Source organism: Aythya ferina (genome assembly GCF_964211825.1).
Source record: "Aythya ferina genome assembly, chromosome: 7".
Lineage (NCBI taxonomy): Eukaryota > Metazoa > Chordata > Aves > Anseriformes > Anatidae > Aythya > Aythya ferina.
The window spans coordinates 12,050,897-12,069,728 of record NC_140302.1 but is presented as its reverse complement, the minus strand read 5'-3'; the positions used below and the strand labels follow the sequence as shown (position 1 = coordinate 12,069,728).

Genomic DNA, 18,832 nt, shown 5'->3' with positions numbered 1-18,832 from the left:
ATTATAAGATGAATTTGGCAAAAACAAAATGCTTGAAAGCCTAAGGAAATCTCTGGGGGCTACATAATGTCATACTACTGTCACTGGCATTGGCAAAGAGCAGATATGTCTCCCAGTAAAATCAATCTGACCTGTACATTTAGCTTCTGAACTCTTAATCTGGATGTGTGCTACAATGGTAAGCCAGTAGATAAGCCAATTTTAGCTGCATTGAAAAAATTGTTTTGGAGAAAGAGGATTAAATTGTAGGGAGATAACTGAGCAAGTATTTTTTGCTTGCTCAGCCAAAAAAAAAAAAAGGCTTTCACATGCTTCTTAGTTTGGTCTGATTCACCCTAGAAATAGCTTTAGAACACAGGAAAAGATCTGTCATAATTTCATAGCATCTGCAAGACACTGAAGGCTCTTGTTTGTGATTGCTGGCTGACCTGCTCTTTGTGTAGCCCTTTGTATCAGGGCACAGGGGTGATGATGGCAGCTCACCCAGTCAGAACAGCAGCTGTCTTATTTGCTATATGAGTGACTGCACGACGGTGGACATTTCTCTCCTGTGGGAAAGAGTTTTCTAAGAATTCATAATTCCACGATAAATGGTGCATCTCAAAATTCAGATGGTATGAAGAGAACTTTCGGATAATGCTTTTCTAACCAGAACTATGTTTTTGGACACCTGCAGAAAATGCTTCCCAGAGCGAGCTGCGAGATCTGCTGTCAGAGTTCAACCTTTTGAAACAGGTGAACCACCCTCATGTCATCAAACTTCATGGAGCCTGCAGTCAAGATGGTAAATATTAGAAACTCGTTATTAAGGTGAAAACTTCAAAATAGGAAATAAACAACACTTCATTGTTGAGTTTGGACTACTGCTTAAAAACATGGCACACCTTTTAAATATGCTCCTGACTCAAAAATGAGGGCATTTAAGACAAGCAACTTTGAAGGGAAGAGGAAATGCAAATTCAGTTTAACTAACATTCTTTCCCAGGGTATTTTCTATACTCATTTTGATTCTGAAGCTATTTGGAAACTAATCATTCTACTACTAGTTGCCTCCTAACAGTATGTATTTTCCTATTACTATTGCTCAGTAAACCTTTTAGATACAGACTATATTTAAAGTTTAATGGAGCTTTCATTGTTCTTACTATTATTCATACTATAACAGTGCTTTGAGGCCTGAGTCAGGGAGTGAGGTTTTTTTGTTTGTTTTTAACAACTACAGATCTCTTTGTTGAAGTAGAGCTTGATGTTTAGATTGACATGCAATTTTCCTGTTCTGTCACAAAACTTGTCTTTCTCTTACTGTGATATTTGTTAAAAGCCACAGTCATTGAAAGGTATATTTTAAGAGGGAAGAAATTTTCAGATCTATGTATTAAGACTTCCAGTGGAGCAAATTTTCACTGATGTGCATGGGAATCAGTTTGGATAATTTCTGTTCATGTTAAATGGGTATGCATGGCAACATTCTCTTCCTTTTGTGTCTCTAATTGTGGTCCTTCTCCCTTAAAGAGTTTGTGATTTTTGCAGCCTAAAATTACAGTATATATGTGGCAACCTTGCACTAAGGCCTGCCTTCTTTGCTCATCCAGTTTTGTTGCAGATAGCACTATTAGTTGTAGACAGAGAATATAATTCAGGATTGAGTCATCACTGAGTTTTGGTAAGGTAATGAACCATCGGGGCGGGATTTTTTTATTTTTTTCTTCTCAGTACAATGTATCTTTTCATCCCTAAGGAAGTGAACAGCTTCTGAGTCACAGGCTTTTAATAAATATCAAGCTAATTCATTGGTGTATGGGGTGGGAGGGTTTTGATAGAGCAGACAAATGTATTTAGCATTAACACACTGAGTGGATATTATTCATGTGGGTAATAGGGAGGAGAAGCTAATGGATTGAAATGTCAGAATGTTTTTAAGTGCTCTGAAAAGGCACCTTAAATACAACACTGAAATTAGCAGATGATTTGTGAGCTCAGCATCATGCACTACAGGAAAGAGTTTTGGGTTTGGGTTGCTTTTTTAAAGCTTCTCTAACTCAGGCTGTTTCACAGGTCTGATTTTTAAGAAGGTTGTATTTTTTCAGTCTCAAATTATCCAGGTGAGAGAATAGGCTAGAGCCTGAATTTAGCTTTGATTTAGGCTGAAACTCACTCACTTTGCATAGAGGATGTAAGCTAGAAAAAAATTCTGTGGCTGACTCAGTGCCTTCTATGTGAAGAAGAAAGGTTTCTGGAACCACTAACTATTGAAAACAACATGTTGATTAGAAGAGACTGTTTTGAAAAAAATCAAAAACTGTTATCTGTTAATTGCAAGCTTATCGATGTGTGTGCTTCTTTCAGGCCCTCTGTATTTAATTGTGGAATACGCTAAATATGGCTCCTTGCGCAGTTTTCTCAGGGAAAGTCGAAAAGTGGGACCAAGCTATGTGGGTAGTGATGGTAACAGAAATTCAAGTTATTTGGATAACCCTGATGAGAGAGCCTTAACAATGGGAGATCTGATATCATTTGCATGGCAGATATCTCGAGGAATGCAGTACCTTGCGGAAATGAAGGTAGAGCACGTAATAGTGATCTGAGCATGTCCTTGTGACAGATGGATATGTAGCAGTCTGTTCCTCCACAAGAAGCATAAACACTATTGTTGGTTTCTTTCAAAAGCTTGTTCATCGTGATTTAGCAGCCAGAAATGTACTGGTGGCAGAAGGGCGCAAAATGAAGATTTCTGATTTTGGCCTATCCCGTGATGTGTATGAAGAAGATTCATATGTCAAGAGGAGCAAGGTAGAGTGAATGTTAAAAAGAGTTGTGAGAGTTATTGCCTAATCAAGAGAGAGAATTTATACTGCGGGACCTAAGCACAGAAGAAAAAGATAATAGCTAATTTTATAAATAATGACAACAATTAACTACGAATAATTCTCTTAAATTTAAAAGAACAACAAATGAAGATGAAACAAAATGATAAGCCTAACTAGCAGGACAGTAATATATGTAAAAATTATCATATTTAAGTCACTGTTAGTTCCTCTCTTCATTCTCCTCATTTGTAAATATACCTATATTTTTTAAACTTAAAATTTTACGAAAATATTTGTGTAAATATTGTGAATTTTAAGTTTAGCTTTCGGTGTTTGTTTGTTTTTAGGCCAGTAGTGCTGTTTGTGTGAATGTGTTCTATAAGGTAAAATAAGTTGGAAAGAAAAAGACTTTTTGGAAGACATGATCATACATAAAAAGGTCTTTGCCATATGCATTAGCTGTATTATGATGCATGTGTTTTACATACCAGTTGCTTGGTGTTTTACGAATGATGCATTTACATAAATGCAGTTCCATTTTATTTGGTAGGGTGTTGATGTACTGAATGGATATTTGCTCTTTACTTCAAATACACTTGTCACCATAGAGTTTAACAGAACATCTGTCTTCTTGCATAGTGAAAAGGGGAAAAGATGAGTTATCGAGAGCAAGGAAAAGGGATATGTTTAAAACTTACTGAAACAGTTGTTATGTATATATGAATTTCATGAGAATAAGGAGAATATATGGCTTATTAATGTTATTGATATTGCTAAGGTTATGAAACATTTATGAAATTTTTCAAAGCCGAGTGGCATGGATATGTCTCAGATTTCAACAGTGAGTCCCTAACAAAGGAAAATAGCAACTTGCAGACCCAATTTAGTACCCTATAATTGACTATGATTGTCCAGCAATGGTTCTGAAACCAAAGGTTTCTTCTTTAATCATCATTTCCCATCATTTCTGCATTTGTCCATTTCCTAAAAGCAATGGAGTATTTTCTGTTAGAAGAAAAACATTCACGGTTGAAAACCATATGTTTTTGGATGAAATTTTATTAGAGGATAGTTGAGTTTATCTGGCTCAAGCTGATAACAATATGGGGAAAAAATAAAAAGTAGTATTGTACTTAATTAGATTACTGAAGTGTTTGGAAGGAATGAACATGAAATTCAGTCATTTAAAAAAAATTCTTACAATTATTCTCTTCACTTTTTCCTATTAAATGCTAAATCATTCAGTCCATTGGAATATATTAAAATATGAATAGAGTATCTGTTACTGAAAAAAAAAAAAAGTTGTTTTTTCCACTTGGAAGCTTAATTTTCTGACCAGTAATTGCCTTTTTTTTTTTTTTTCCCCCCCGTCCTAGGGTCGGATACCTGTTAAATGGATGGCCATAGAATCCCTATTTGATCATATCTATACAACACAAAGCGATGTGTAAGTTTCAATTCTGGCTTTCTTTACACTTTATGCATTTGCTTAAGGTGATAAAGGAGGAAATAAAATAGTCTATGTAGTAGTCAAAGCTGTTACACTTAGACAGAGATGTAAAGAACACAACCTGGGTGGCACAATTTTCTGGCACTAATATCTGATTTTTTTGCTCTTGAATTAAATCTGAGGGAAAAATTTTGAGAGCTATTTAGGTACATAATTCCTGTTGAAATCAACAAGGGTTGGATCTGTAAATGTGAGGTGATGGCCTTTGAAGATCTAGACAAAAATCATTAACCTTTGCTAATGATAATGATTGTAACCAAAGCGCTCAGTTCTCGTTCATCACTTGTCCATAACACCTGCCAGCAGATACAGGATAGAGTGGGAAGAAAGGAGTGATGTTATGTCTGAATTCACTCCTATTGCAATCGATGACATAATTAATTTTTATGTCCAATTAATTTTAATGACAGCCAGCTCACACCTTAGGGGAACAGTCTGGTTCCAGTGCCAGGATGCAAGCTTGTCTGCAGCGTTAGGGAAACTAAGTTTCTGAAGATGTGCTTCTACTTGTGATGTGATGAGTAGGTTGCAAAACTACCACAGCAAAGCTGTTTTTTACTGCCTGATGAGGAAGGAGCCCAGCAGAAGAGTGTTTCTATACAGTTAACTCAGGAACATATACTTTCACATTCCTTTCTCTCTGGGATGAATAGTGGTTGTGGCTAGTCACCAGGCAGACACTGTAAAACCAAGTATTATTTATTTAAGCCAAAGAAATTCTAAGGGATTGCAAAAGCAGCAGTACTTATGCCTGATCTTCTGCCAGGTGGCATTTTGGATACCTTCCAAACACCCCTTAAAAGAGAATCTGACTAAAGCAATATTTTCATTAAACTCAAATGGCATAAAACATACTGATCTCAAGGGCATTTCACTTCAGAAGGTTTTGATATTTACTTTTAAAAATAATTTTATTCAGTTTTTACTCTTCTCTCTGCAGGTCAGAACAGTGCTAGTGAAATGAATTATTTTTCTTAACTTGGAAATTCCCTATAAAATGAATTAGCAAAATATTTCTTTTGTTTGTTTGTTTCATTTGGAGTAAGAAAAAAGTAGGTGCAATTCTCAGAAGAACATAAATTTTACTAAGGCCTGTCTGCAGCTCTTTCTGGATTTCACAGAATCACAGAACTGTAGGGGTTGGAAGGGACCTCGAAAGATCATCGGGTCCAACCCCCCATTTCTTTTTTTCCTCCTCAGAGTATCGATTGTGCTGACCTGCTTCTTCACAGTGACCTTTCCCAGACAATTAAAAAATTCTTTTTAAAAATTCCAAGCATACGTTATTTTTTTTTTTTTTCTGTTTTCTCCAATTTGCATTATGGTTTAGGGCCAGAAAGAGATTGTGTTGCCATGTAACTGCCCTTTTGTGGACTGTTGACTGATCTCCTGGATCCACTGCCATTGATCGATTCATAGAATCTCAGAATGGTTTGTGTTGGATGAGACATTAAAGTTTTTCCAGTTCCTACACCTCTGCCATGGGCAGGGGCACCTCTCACCAGACCAGGTTACTCAGAGCCCCATCCAACATGACCTTGAACACTTCCAGGGATGGGGCATCCACAGCTTCTATGGGCAGCCTGTTCCAATGCCTCACCACCCAACTCTCCCTGTTTGTTTTCCTGATGGGCTGTGATTAAGCTCAGGAGCACCTCTCTCATACACGTAATACAACAATTCTGCAGTTGATGCCCGCCTGGTCTCAAACAGGCTAGCTCAGAGCCCAGGGCAGCCTAGTGATGCTGTGTAGCTGGACAACTTCCCAGATCTTCCCAGATATTACCTTTGTGCACTGCTATGCAGATGTAGCAGCTTTCTTGGAGATGTGCTGGGTATTCTTAACAGAGCATGCATTGTGCCTTGTAATTCCTCTTCAGTGCAACTAAACCAAAGGTCTACGTAGCTGCCACACTTGCACACAGACTTGACTCACTGGTGAGGTCACCTTCATTATTCATGGCATTATACATGTCAGTAATCCAAGACTATTTTATAGCAGCACCTAATTTAGCAAATTCCCTTCTGAGAGAGACACAGAACTGCAAAGAAAATCATCTCCAGTACAAGTTTCCATGACTGGCGTTCCAACAGCATAGCAAACTGATAAATAAATTACTTCTTTGCAGCACTGATTTTAGTTTTAGATAATCACACTCAATGCAAAGATTATTTTATAATATTCCTTATTCTTTGTGGTGATGCAATTATATCTGAGGTGAACATAAGTTAATAAATTCAACAGCCATTGCAGTATGCTATTTTTTCTCATACTCCGTATTTGTTTTCCAGCTTTTTCCTTTTAAAGCCTTTCTATGTAGTTAGTGGTTAGCAGTGCTTAATAGCACTACCACTTGCCAGCATTCACAAAATCCCTTTTTGATTCAGAGGTTGGTGACATCAGTGGAAAGCTAGCTTACTGTCTTCCTGTTCACATTATTATTTTTTCTCTTTTCCAGCTTTTTCTGATCACATTTTTATTCACTGATAAACAGTGCAGCGGGAAAACTTTCATACCACATTTATCCTCCCATACTGCTCAATTAGTATAACAATTTGAAAACATTGCAGCATTCTACAGCATTCTGTTCTAGTGTGCCCATTTACAAAAAACAACATGAGCTAATTAAGAAATTAGTCGTGTGATTCCACCTTCCACATTCTGAAAAATTCCTCTTAAGCAGAGGAGATGGATTTTAAAAATAAAACCTGCCACGCTAGAGTTTATTTTGAATTAATCATGGACAGTATTACAACCTGATGCTAGAGTATAATTGACTTTAAAAAGGGTATGAGGTGGTATATTAATAAAGTATATTAAAATGTTATAAATATTCATTAGCTTTCAAGAACGTGCAGAGTGATTAAAAATTAATTCGATGAATGGCATCAAGGAGAATAGCTGCAGCATAACTATTCAGGACTGCGTGAAACTGGTAGTTTGGATTTTCTGCCTGTTTTTGCTGTACTTTTTGGGTTACCATTTTTCTTCAACATGTGAGCAGTACAGTTGGACTGTAGTCCTCTCACAAAAAAGTGAGTTCTGCTCCTAAAATTTTGAGATGGAATTTTCAAACGGAATTAGACGTTTTCCTTGTTTTGCCATTAAATGTATAACCTTTCCCAAAATTTTCTTGAAAGTGCAGTTTTCAGAGAAATTACCCAATGAGACTACAAAAGCTAACGTTTGTCATAAATTGTATGCAATTTTGCTTCCAGATGCATCCAATTGAGTGTCCCCTTTTAGTGAAACAGACAGTGTTGGCTGGCTTCCTTCATTTTGAACATCTAAATTTTGGCAAGTTCTCCCAGTCGAGCAGATTCCCAGTAATTTGTAGCTTCTTTGTATATAGAATAAGGCTTCCACTAAGGGAAGAAAAAATACTTATGCCTCTTTTCTCATAGTTTGCCCTCCAAGATGGACTAACTTTATCTAAATATTTCCAATCCACTAAAAAAAAAATTCTTTCTTTGAGTTCATCAATAAAATGAGTTTAAGAAGTCATTCTTTTTTCTGTTCATTTTTGGAAAACAGCTTCTTCTGTTTTCTGTTCTGTTAAACTACATTTTAGTCATTTGCTATTTCCACAATAGATTATTTCCTCTTCTTTCATTATCTCCAAGTAGTAAATTAAGTCCTGAATGAGTGAATGGGCCAAACATAGCAGCTGACATCAAAGGTGTTGCTTGTGACTGAAATAAACTCATGGCACATATAAAGAAAAACGACCTCACAGTGAGGACAGCAAACTGTCTTCAGTTTGGTAACTGGTTAAGCCAGCTTCTGTAAATTTAGACAGTTGTGTGATTAGGACTGTAAGTGCTAATTAGGGGATAGCCAATAGAAAAAAGCATCTCCAGGAGCACTACACAGAACAAGAACCAACCTTTGAGCTGGGACACCATGTGTAGGGAGGACTTTCTGCTGAAGATGGGACTTCCCAGGACACAGCTTTTGTCAAAGGATAAAAGAGGGACAGCCCTTATTTCTACTTCCTTGGTTCCTAATCTTTGTAATGAATGATGACATTCATTACAAATGGTGACAACAATGACCCTGCGTGGCACCTCTGGCTCAGCAACATTTTGAATTTGGTTGGTTTCTTAAAACACTAGAAAGAGATCTGTTGGGTGAAAGCCACACCAAGCTCGTGAAACCTACTACTGTATATAAAAGCTCGTTTTCTTTTTTCTTTTTTTTTTTTTTTTTCAGATGGTCATTTGGAGTTCTGCTGTGGGAGATTGTAACTTTGGGAGGCAATCCCTACCCAGGTATTGCTCCTGAAAGACTCTTTAACCTCCTAAAAACAGGCTATAGAATGGAGAGACCAGAAAACTGCAGTGAAGAAATGTAAGTACTTCTTGATTTGATTAGATTCATTAAACATCTCTTAAATTTTATATATATGTGTGTATGTATACATACACACACACACACACACACACATATATATATATATAAAGGTTTGAATAAATACCCCATAAATGGTTCTTCTGTATATCTCAGAAGTATAATCAAAATGTGGAGTACTCAAAAGAATGTAATGAAATTAATGAACAGTAAAGCACAGGAAAGGAATTACCAACTCAATGTTTGCAGCTACATCCCAAATATCTGGCCTATTCAGTAACACTTGCCAATCAATGAAATCAGTTTGAATATTCAAAACTTTTGAGGTAAGAAGGAGATTTTCATAAATCAGTGCTAGCTAAAATATTCAGGAAAACATTTGAGTACTTTTCAGCAAATAATGAAAACATTCCATCCACAGTTGTTGGTATTAATTATCTGAATGTCCTGGCATTACATGGGAGAAAAGGTATCCTGACCTGGAAGTCTTTACATAATTTTTCTGTGACCTGATAAGCCCATTACAATTTCTGTTTGGAGATAATTCATATTTTATTGATTGATTTATTAAAATTCTGTGTGATATACCTCCTCTCATTGGTTCTTCACATAGCACTTGGAGATAAAGCATAATTTTATGTTCAGCCTGCAAATCTGGTCATGGTCTGTCTGTGTTGTTTTTTTTGTTTGTTTGTTTGTTTTTTGTTTTTAAGAAAGTTACCAGAAAGTTATCATTATGGTGTCTACCTTAACTGATTTTTAATATGAAGGATATGCTTTGGCCACATGAAAAAGAAAATACAGTAGAAATAATATAACTATCTTTTTTTTAATATTGCATATGGAGAAAAACATTAAGAACTTCTCAACCTAGAACAGGGTAGAAGTTTACAAGTTTCACTGGTAAATATCCTCCAGAAAATAATCTAATTATTTTGTTTGTTCCATCTCGGAAGGGAATAAGACCTTATGCCTTCAACATGTGTTACAGCGTTGATGCTTCTTATGTTAGGCTAGCTTGACAGTGTCTAAGTTTCCATTCAAGCCATATCATGGTTTTCTGACTAGTTTAGATTTTTTTTTGTTTGTTTCCTTTGAATATTTTACTGACAGTCTTTGTGAGCTCACTTTGGGGACTATTTTCTTCAATTGTATTCTCTACTTCGTACAGTCAAGTAAAAAAGAAATCTAGGAGGAGGCAGAAAATGCAGTGTTCTTCAAGAGCTTTCTGTAGCTCTTGCAGTCAACTGTTTCCTCAGTTAGAACAGTTTTGTGATGGTGTAGATCTGTTAGTCTTGAAAATACTTGAGCTAGAAGAATAACAAAAATGGCACGCAGGGTTTGGGAGTTACATGTCCAGAAGTTAGCATATGTCCAATAGTCAGTTGACTGTAAAACTAATTCTGTTCCCTTTTAACTTGCCTTCTATAGAGTTTGGTGTGGAAATAAAGAAATAATAATAAAAAGCAGTCAAAGAACATCAGTTTATACAAGTTGTCTTAGGTATAGTATTTCCTCAAGACTTCACTTCAAAGCAAAGTTTACAGAAACTTTTCAGTATTTAAATAAATGAAGATGGTAAACATTTAAGGGGGGTGTTTCTGCAAGAACAGTAAGGATTATTTTCAGTCTCTTGTGTACAGCAAAGCCAATCTTCTCTCCAAAGGTATGCATAAGCAGCAAAGTTTAACTCTCTGACATAACAGCAGTTTTCCAAGTTGTGAGACGCACATCAGTGATGATACACAAATTTCTTTAAAGTTGTTGCCAAATTTAAAAAAAAAAAAAAAAAAATCACTTAGAAATCTGGCATGCTGCCTACATGAGGTGGTTCTTTGAGAAATAATGAAACCTTCGACTGCAGTCCTACAAGGACAGCAAAGTGCATCATCATTTCAACTCATAAAGGCTCAGGAAAATAAAAGCCCATTCTTGTGAATGTCGGTCATTAATTCAGGGGAATGTTTAACAGAAAACATGACCAAAAAAAAAAAAAAAAGATGTAAATTGTGGCCTTCAGGGTGTGGTTGAACTTGAGTGCTATAAATTATTTGAACAGAAATTTGACCCACTTCTTACATATACTTTTTTTCCACCTGGGGGGAATCACAGGTACAACTTGATGTTGCGCTGTTGGAAGCAAGAACCAGATAAAAGACCAACATTTGCTGAGATCAGCAAGGAACTAGAGAAAATGATGGTGAAGAGTAGGGTAAGTGTGAGCAAGCATAACTCTTTTTTTTCTAATCATGAGAGTCTGAATATACAGAATTTATGGTATGGTTTTTTTTTCTTTAAAAACCATTACTCTTCAAAAGTTTTAAAGCATTTAATCAGTTTCTTCCAAATGCATCCCAATTTTTGAAAGCAATATTACCTCACGTAGTGGCTTTGATGATTTCAAACCTGTGTAGAAGATGACTTATCCTTAGTTTGTCTAGCTTCCTCAGTGAACAAACAAATTGCTGTAAAAGATTACTCCTAAATTGCACTGCTGGATGAATAACCCTGAGTAAAAACCCTAGAACTAAGAGTTCAGTATTTCTGTGAATCTGATTTAATAATATGATGATAGCAACAGAGATATGAAAGCTGTATGATTTCACCATTCGGAGTTACTTTAAAACCATTATAACCCTGTAGAGACTTTTGTGGAAAAATGGATGCTGAGGTCTGAAAATAAGTCCAAGTTGCACATGTGTAGAAGATGCATATATATATACACCTACCTGCACATACACACTTCTTTTTAAAATCTGCTAGTTATGTGATGGGTTTGGGGTGTAGGCCATAGATTCAAATGAGAAACAGAGTGAATGCACTGACTCTTAGGACAGTTGGGAACTTGATAGTGTTTACCTTGTGTACAAAGATGAGGAGATCTGAATACCTTCTCGTTCAAGCATATATGTATGAAGCATACACAGATACTGGGCATAACAGAAACTGAAGGTCAAACAAGTCAGCTGGTACAACCAACTTCTTGGTTGTTTTACTGATACACAGAATTAAGTAAAGGAAGTATTAATATGTACATAGCATGTCTAGTGTGCTGGCAAATCAGTCATTTCCAAAGGTGCTTCAGAGTAGGAGAGCCTAGTCTGGTGCTAGAAGTACAATCCAAAGACAAATGCAGTGAGGTTTGTAGTTGCTTGATTCAAAGAAACCAGATGCATGTTTAGCCTTAATACCCAACCAGACACACTCCTATGTACTTTAACCCAGCTTTTTGTGTGTTCACTTCTTAGGACTACTTAGATCTTGCGGCTTCCACCCCTTCTGATTCCTTACTTTATGATGATGGGCTCTCAGAAGAGGAGACACCTCTCGTGGACTGTAATAATGCTCCCCTCCCTCGAACCCTCCCTTCCACATGGATTGAAAACAAACTCTATGGTAGAATTTCACATGCATTTACTAGATTCTAGCAACACAAAAAATGATTTTTCTTCTGCACTGTTCTCAGACTCTGTAACCCCATTGCAGTGTTTCTTGTCTGAATGAAGCCAATCAAAATTTGCTTGGAAGCTTCTTTTGGATTTTTTTGTTTGTTTGTTTGTTTTTTCTTTTGGTAAATGTCAAAGTTTGCATCAAGAACATCCTTTAGTCATTTTGCAGCTGTGTTTAAAATAAACGCTTTCAAAAGGATGTGAAAATAAGTAAAATGACTAGATATCATACAGTAAAACAAAATTAAAAAAAAAAAAAGATCAGGGAAGTATTCTCAGGGGAAATACAAAATGCTTATGAGTATGTAATTCAACTATCCTGTTGGGGGGGGGACTAGGAACATTTAAAGTATGTTAGAATCTGCACCTCTAATTTAAGCAATAGACTTCTTTTAATAGATGTTTTTTTAATTATTTTTACCACAGCTAAATGATAGGACCCATTTGCAACATTTTTATTTTATTGAGATGGATTTCTAAATTTCAGCTGCTGTTAATGCATTCTGGATCTGTAAGCTGAGATGTCTATATAATGTGAATGAAATCAGACTATCATATACAGAAGGTAGAAATACTGTATATAAGTATTATATACAGGATAAATCAACATGTAAAGCCCTTTGAAAAGTGACTTAACAACAGGCATTTTGAAAGTACTCAGCTGTTTTCACGTCCTTTGATTTATTACAAAAATGTCAGTACTAAATCCTGATTGAATGATGTAGCAAGTGTTTTTAAAAAGAACATATGCTTTCATATTGTGATGGTGAGATGGACAGTAAAAACGGTTCTTGCCAAAACTCCTATATTTTGTCTCCTGATTAAATATTTTACATGTTTTTAGACATTTATTAACATTATAGATATTTTTTTTCATTCTTCAAGTAGTATGACTTCTGAAAAGTTGGGTCTTGTAGCTTAAAAGTTGCCATTAATACCTGGCTTTAGGTCTACTTTTATCTACACCCTAGCTATATTTTTTTTAATAGGTTCCCCCAACTCACGTTCACTTTGGGGCGCTCAGTGGACAGATTGTAAAAAGAATGCAGTAGCAGGAAAAGCTGCCACTGAGGTTGATGGCAGATGCTGAATATATGATAAGCAACAAAAGATTTCTGTTTTTGAAAATCTTGACCCTGGTGTAGTTGACTCCTTGCACAGCTGGTTTGGCATGGTGCTAAGCACTCTGTTTCCAATTTGGTGATCCCCTGTGCCTCAACTGAGAAACATCACTGGATTTGATGCAAATAATTACATGCTTTAAATACATGCTTAAATGCTGAATCAATGCAAGAGTGCTCAGGACTTTGTTGGACTTTGCACAGTTGTGCTCCTGGATTTTATAAAATTAAGCAGGGGATCCCTGGTGAGGGTATGAGAGTGTCCCCCAAAACCAATTCAAGGCAAGGGTGAAATACACCTATTTAAGAAAGTGGAAATAACTCTCAGTGATTGAAATGAACTTTGGATCCTGTCCCAAATAGGTTTATTAATTCTTGGAGCACTTTCAGTACAGCAAGAACTTCCTCTTGCAAACCAATGCATTGCTATAAGAACATTAAAAAATAAAATAATGGAAAGCTGGAGGCTTATCAAAAGAGAAATTATTAGCTTTTATTATGCACATGTGCGTGCGCACTTTTTTTTTTTTTATCAAGAAAGCACTTTATTTTTTTCAGAATTTTGCCTACATCTGAATTTATGCTTCAGGAATTGTGAAACGTCATTTATATTAATTATTTGGGACAAAATCCAGTGGACTGGCTTGAAATATTGAAGGGAGTTTTGCCAAGGGCCTTACTGTCTGCACGTGAAGTTATGGTTCTTCAGTGCAGAAAAAATTATCTGTTTTCATTTTTAGGCATGTCATACCCGAACTGGCCTGAGGAGAGCCCCGTTCCACTCACAAGATTCGATGGCACTAACTCTGTGTTTTCAAGATATGCAAATGATAGTGTATATGCTAACTGGATGGTTTCACACTCAGCGGCAAAATTTATGGACAAGTTTGATAGCTAAAATTTTCTTTGCGAAAGGTAATGGACTCATGAGGGGAAAAAACATGCAAAGAATGGAAAGTCCATTGGCTCGTTCTTTGTACAACCAACAACTTTTAGATTGGCAAACTCTTTTATTAGTAGTTTCTGAAGTGTGTTATTCATGCTGAAGGCTAAAATTGGTGATTTCCCCTTTCAGAAAGCATATCAGGCTGGATAAGAGTTGTAGTTTCAGTACTTCTTTTTAGATTGCCACTTGCATATGGTTCCGTTTGGCAACTTGTTACTGCAAATGGCTCTGCAGTTCGTTCTCACTGTTTTTAGATTAACCATCCTGTACTCTACAGCTTTCTTGGATGGGAAAACGTACTTGAACTGCTACTTTTATAATGGCTGTTAGCATATGACCACTTGATCTAAGCAGGAAGCACAAATACATGGAAGCGAGGGGCAAATAACGCTCCCAAACTACTGAGCTTGCTATCAGATGAGAAGTGTTACAATGATGTTGGCACTAATGAAGCCTGTATCTTGGTTTGGAAGCAAACATTTAGTAACTCAATAGAGGACTTGAAATTCAACATTTGAAGTCTTGTAAAATGTATCGTATTGTCTTAATGAGAAGAGAGTTTGTTTTATTAGTTTTAACTGCTCTTACCTTTAGCACAATGGAGATAAATTTGATACGAGATATGCTCTATAGACTGATGGCAATCAAGAGTGTTCATCTGACAGTTTACTTTCCATCATACACATCTTAATGCTAAAACGTACAGTCTTGTACAATCATAGTTCCTTTTATGAGTCCAATTTGGACTGTACAGGTTTTCTTAGATTGAATTAAAGTAGAGATTTTGTTTGCAGTCACGTTCAGTGGGTTGGAGCCCTCCTCTCAGCTCAAAATTGGATGCACTGCCATGCACAGGACACTGCCATGACATAGTTCCAAATAAAGCTATTATCTTGAAAGTTACGAGTAAGCAACACTTGCACAACAAAAGTGGTCCAGTACTCTTAATGAACCCATACGAAGGAATTGTCATCTGAATTTGTTACAGTGAAATACAAAAATGTTCTTACAACACTGACTTGATATTTAGGAAAATTATCTGCCTATGGGTCATGTGTTCTATGTGGAAGAGTAAATGATCAGCACTACTTTTGTCTTTATTTGTAATCTAATATGGTTAAAGATAACTTTTGTTTGCTACAAATGTTGGGATGTAAATCCCGAGTGACTCATTGTTAACGTTGTGATGGTTATTCTAAATAATCCAATCCTACCAAAGCTTACTCCTGTCACTTAGAATCCAATTTAGCTGTTTTCAGATGTTGTTTTGTGTACCAACTTTGTTTCCATTAAAGTTTGTGATTTCAGAAACAAGAGTCAGACTGCCAAAACCCCAACACAGATTTTCGTGTTACAAAAAGTGGGATATAAAGTGCTGTGTTAAAATTTAGAGAACTTCACTTTTAGATATGATCTTCTGTTCTGTCCTTGCATCAGATAAGCTCTAAGCAGAGTGAGTTTTTCTTTGTACCAACAATTACCGTGTTGTGTAATGCTTGCATACAGCTGATACAGCTATATATACAAAAGGGGTTCACTTGTGATGTAATGGTGGTCTTCAGTGGCACAACACAACTCAGAACACTGTCAGAATGAATACTTGTAAAATAAATGGCACTGACAAGCCCGTTATATGGGCTTTTTTTTTTTTTTTTTTTGTTGTTGTTTTTGTTTTTTCTTGAGAGATTATGGAAAAAAAAATGGCATTTCTGGTAACTTTTTTTGTCATTTTTTTTTGGTGTTTTACGTCTGCAAATGGGCATTCTTTATTGGTCATAAGCAATCAAGGCACTAAGATATATATATTTTTTAATTCTTCCTTAAATTAAATTTATTTTTATCAGCTATTTCCAGCAACAGTATTCAACTGGGAGATATGAAGCTACATTGCTCTACGGTAGGTGAGTGAGACAGAGCGACTGAAATAACCAGTGAATGCACAGCGTATGGCGTATTTTATTTTAGACTTCCAGCATAAGCCACAGTTGTTTCACCATTAATTCCCATGAAAAGGTTCACTAATAATTACTGCCACCTATGTCACCTGACAGATTCTGCATATGAAATACATACATGGTTCAGAATGATTGTTTTGTAAAAATTTCCCTTAAAATGTTTCCTGTTCTGTGTTTCTATTAGTCAGAATGGTGACAATCTTGTTTCAGTTCCCAGTTACGTGAGAGTAAATATACTTCCTACATGGGGAAAAAAGTGATATGCAGACCATTATTTCCATCATTGCCAGAAATGCTTTGGCACTTGGCTGCCCTGAGGAATGTGAACTTATAGGAAACAAGTGACTAAATTTACAGGTTGGAGGGAATATTTCTGGAAGTTTCTGCCAGCCTTTTCTAAATACCAACAGAGCTTAAGTGATTTACCTGGCCTTTGCTTCATGTTGTGACAGGTGGAGGAGAGGGTGAATCTCACGTGCCCTGGTAGTCAGCACAAGAAAATTTTAGCAGCATGAGATTACTTTAACATTAATTCTACAAACTTTTCCAGGGGTATGGTTCTCAGAAAATCTACTGTGAGCTTGCATATTTTAATGTGCAGACATATGCCTGTTTAATATAATAGAGATTTTTAAAAATCTATGAATTGAATTACATAATATTGCCATTATTTGGTTTTATCTACGAGTTCCCATGCAAAATGTGCATAAATCTCTATTGTACACTAAAATGGCCCTTTTTAGTAGTTCTCAAAAATAAATAAAAGCAAATTTCTATGTCTTGATTTTATATATAATCTTATATGAATAATACAAGCCTCACAATATATTTTAAAAGGGTATTTCTATGGAATTTTTTTTTAGAAAATTAAAATTACTTATGATTGTGAAATGCTGTTTCAAAAATAGGCCTACCTAAAAGCCCTTTATCTCTCACTGCAGCTACACCTACAGTTGTACGGTAAAACAAATAAGATGAATTTTAGCCGCACCAAATCCTAGGTAGCACTAGGTAGTGATCCCCATAAGAAAGGTGCAGATTGTCCATAATGATACGAATGGTTTGACCTTTTCTGCTTAAGTTATCTTTTTTTTTTTTTTTTTGGAGGGGGGTGGGGTGGGCAGAGGGGTGAGGAACAAACAAACAAAAAAACTCTAAAGAGGTATAAAAGTATTTAAAATAATAATTAGAAAATCTAAGTGGTCAGCTGTTCAAGTCTGTTGCTTCTAGCTTTGTAAGTACCCCTCTGAAGTTCATGAATAAATTATTCATGAAAAGTTGCCAATCTAAAATCAAATAACCCAGTAGGTGCTTGCAAAAATATGAAAGGATTATCAAAAAAAATGAACAAAGCAGTAACGCAGATTTACCCATCCCTAGCACAATACTGTAACTCCTCTATCTAGAAGCAGTTTTTAAAGTAGGTACTACACTATAAACTAGAAGGCAAGTAAGCACAACTATACCTCTATGTATACCCAGAAGTGAAAGTGAATGAAATATTTTTCAGTATTTATAAAGTTTTTCAGTAAAGACAAATTGTTAATGTAACCTGCGTTTTGCTTTTGTTTCCATTTTTAATCCTGTGGGACAGCAACCTGTGTCTTCCAGTTAAGATAGATATATTCTTAATACATTTTGAGAAGATTAATAGGTCTTTTCATGGTGTGTTTCTTGATTTCACCTGGTTTTATAAAGGATTGTATGATATCTTAATGCAACAAATTTCTTGCTAAAAACATTCTTTGGAGCTACTATGAAAGTTCATTTAACTGATAATGTTCTGAAATTAAGTATAATCACTCTGCCCAGCTCACTACAGACAAGTACACTTCCCCTTAAGCTTATCTGAAATAATTAGTTCCTTACTTAGGTGCTAACGAGGTACATTTTATATAACCCAACTTCACCTCATCTGGAAGCTTTTTCATTTGCATTACAGGCCAATCGAAAATGATATGTACAATTCCAAAGTAGTGCAGTTGCATTTGACGTGTCAAGAATTAACCATCAAAGTTTCCCTGTTAGAAAAGAGAATACAAGAAAAGTGCATTCATCTCCAAGGTAGTGAAAAAAATAGTAATTTTTGAAACCAGTGACAAAACGATATCATTAGGTATCAGAATGAGAGTGACTATATCCTTGCTGTGATATAAGCAAAAGTGCATTAACATACTAGATAAGTGATTTAAGTCTATTTTTAACTTGCCACAATAAAAAAATCCTTCCACTTATTCAACTAAGCACAGAAGTTTGAGGTTCAAACCATTACACTGATAGCAAGCAGTATGCATATTTTGAATAAATAGTCATTTTTGTGTAGGTGTTTGGTAGTTTTGTTTGCTCCTAAAAATAAAAATAGATTGTGTTTTCAAAAAACACTCAGCTTTGATCTCAGTCATGTCCAATTATGTCCCTGATAAACCTCTGCTTATTTTAATGGAGAAAGTGTAGCCGATGGACAAATTTTGACGCAAAATCTATCAATCTAAGATGCTTATTTCATCATTATATTGATATATGGGAAAGAACCACTGGTTGCATGGTTGGAATTACTGAATATGTCTGCACATAGATGCAATGTTTTAAAATGTGAGTGGGGCATAAAGGTAACAGCAATCACTGCTGCCACCTAGGTTGTAGGTATGGGGCCGGTCCAGTCAGCCCTGTATCTGCACAAGTCCCCATGTAAA

The 18,832-nt window shown here is 35.9% G+C and overlaps 1 protein-coding gene across 7 annotated transcripts in view; it reads left to right on the top strand.

The window, feature by feature from the left end:
* The window catches only part of RET (ret proto-oncogene), a 272,365-nt gene extending 256,870 nt beyond the window's left edge, over positions 1 to 15,495 (top strand). For all 7 annotated transcript variants that reach the window (XM_084525425.1, XM_084525427.1, XM_084525428.1 and 4 more), the window contains 8 exons: positions 677 to 784; positions 2,347 to 2,561; positions 2,668 to 2,790; positions 4,184 to 4,254; positions 8,531 to 8,668; positions 10,781 to 10,880; positions 11,917 to 12,064; positions 13,979 to 15,495. In XM_084525425.1, coding sequence (XP_084381551.1) covers positions 677 to 784; positions 2,347 to 2,561; positions 2,668 to 2,790; positions 4,184 to 4,254; positions 8,531 to 8,668; positions 10,781 to 10,880; positions 11,917 to 12,064; positions 13,979 to 14,136 — 1,061 coding nt within the window. In that variant the 3' untranslated portion in view covers positions 14,137 to 15,495. The remainder of the gene's footprint in view (positions 1 to 676; positions 785 to 2,346; positions 2,562 to 2,667; positions 2,791 to 4,183; positions 4,255 to 8,530; positions 8,669 to 10,780; positions 10,881 to 11,916; positions 12,065 to 13,978) is intronic.
* Positions 15,496 to 18,832: the final 3,337 nt, after the last annotated feature.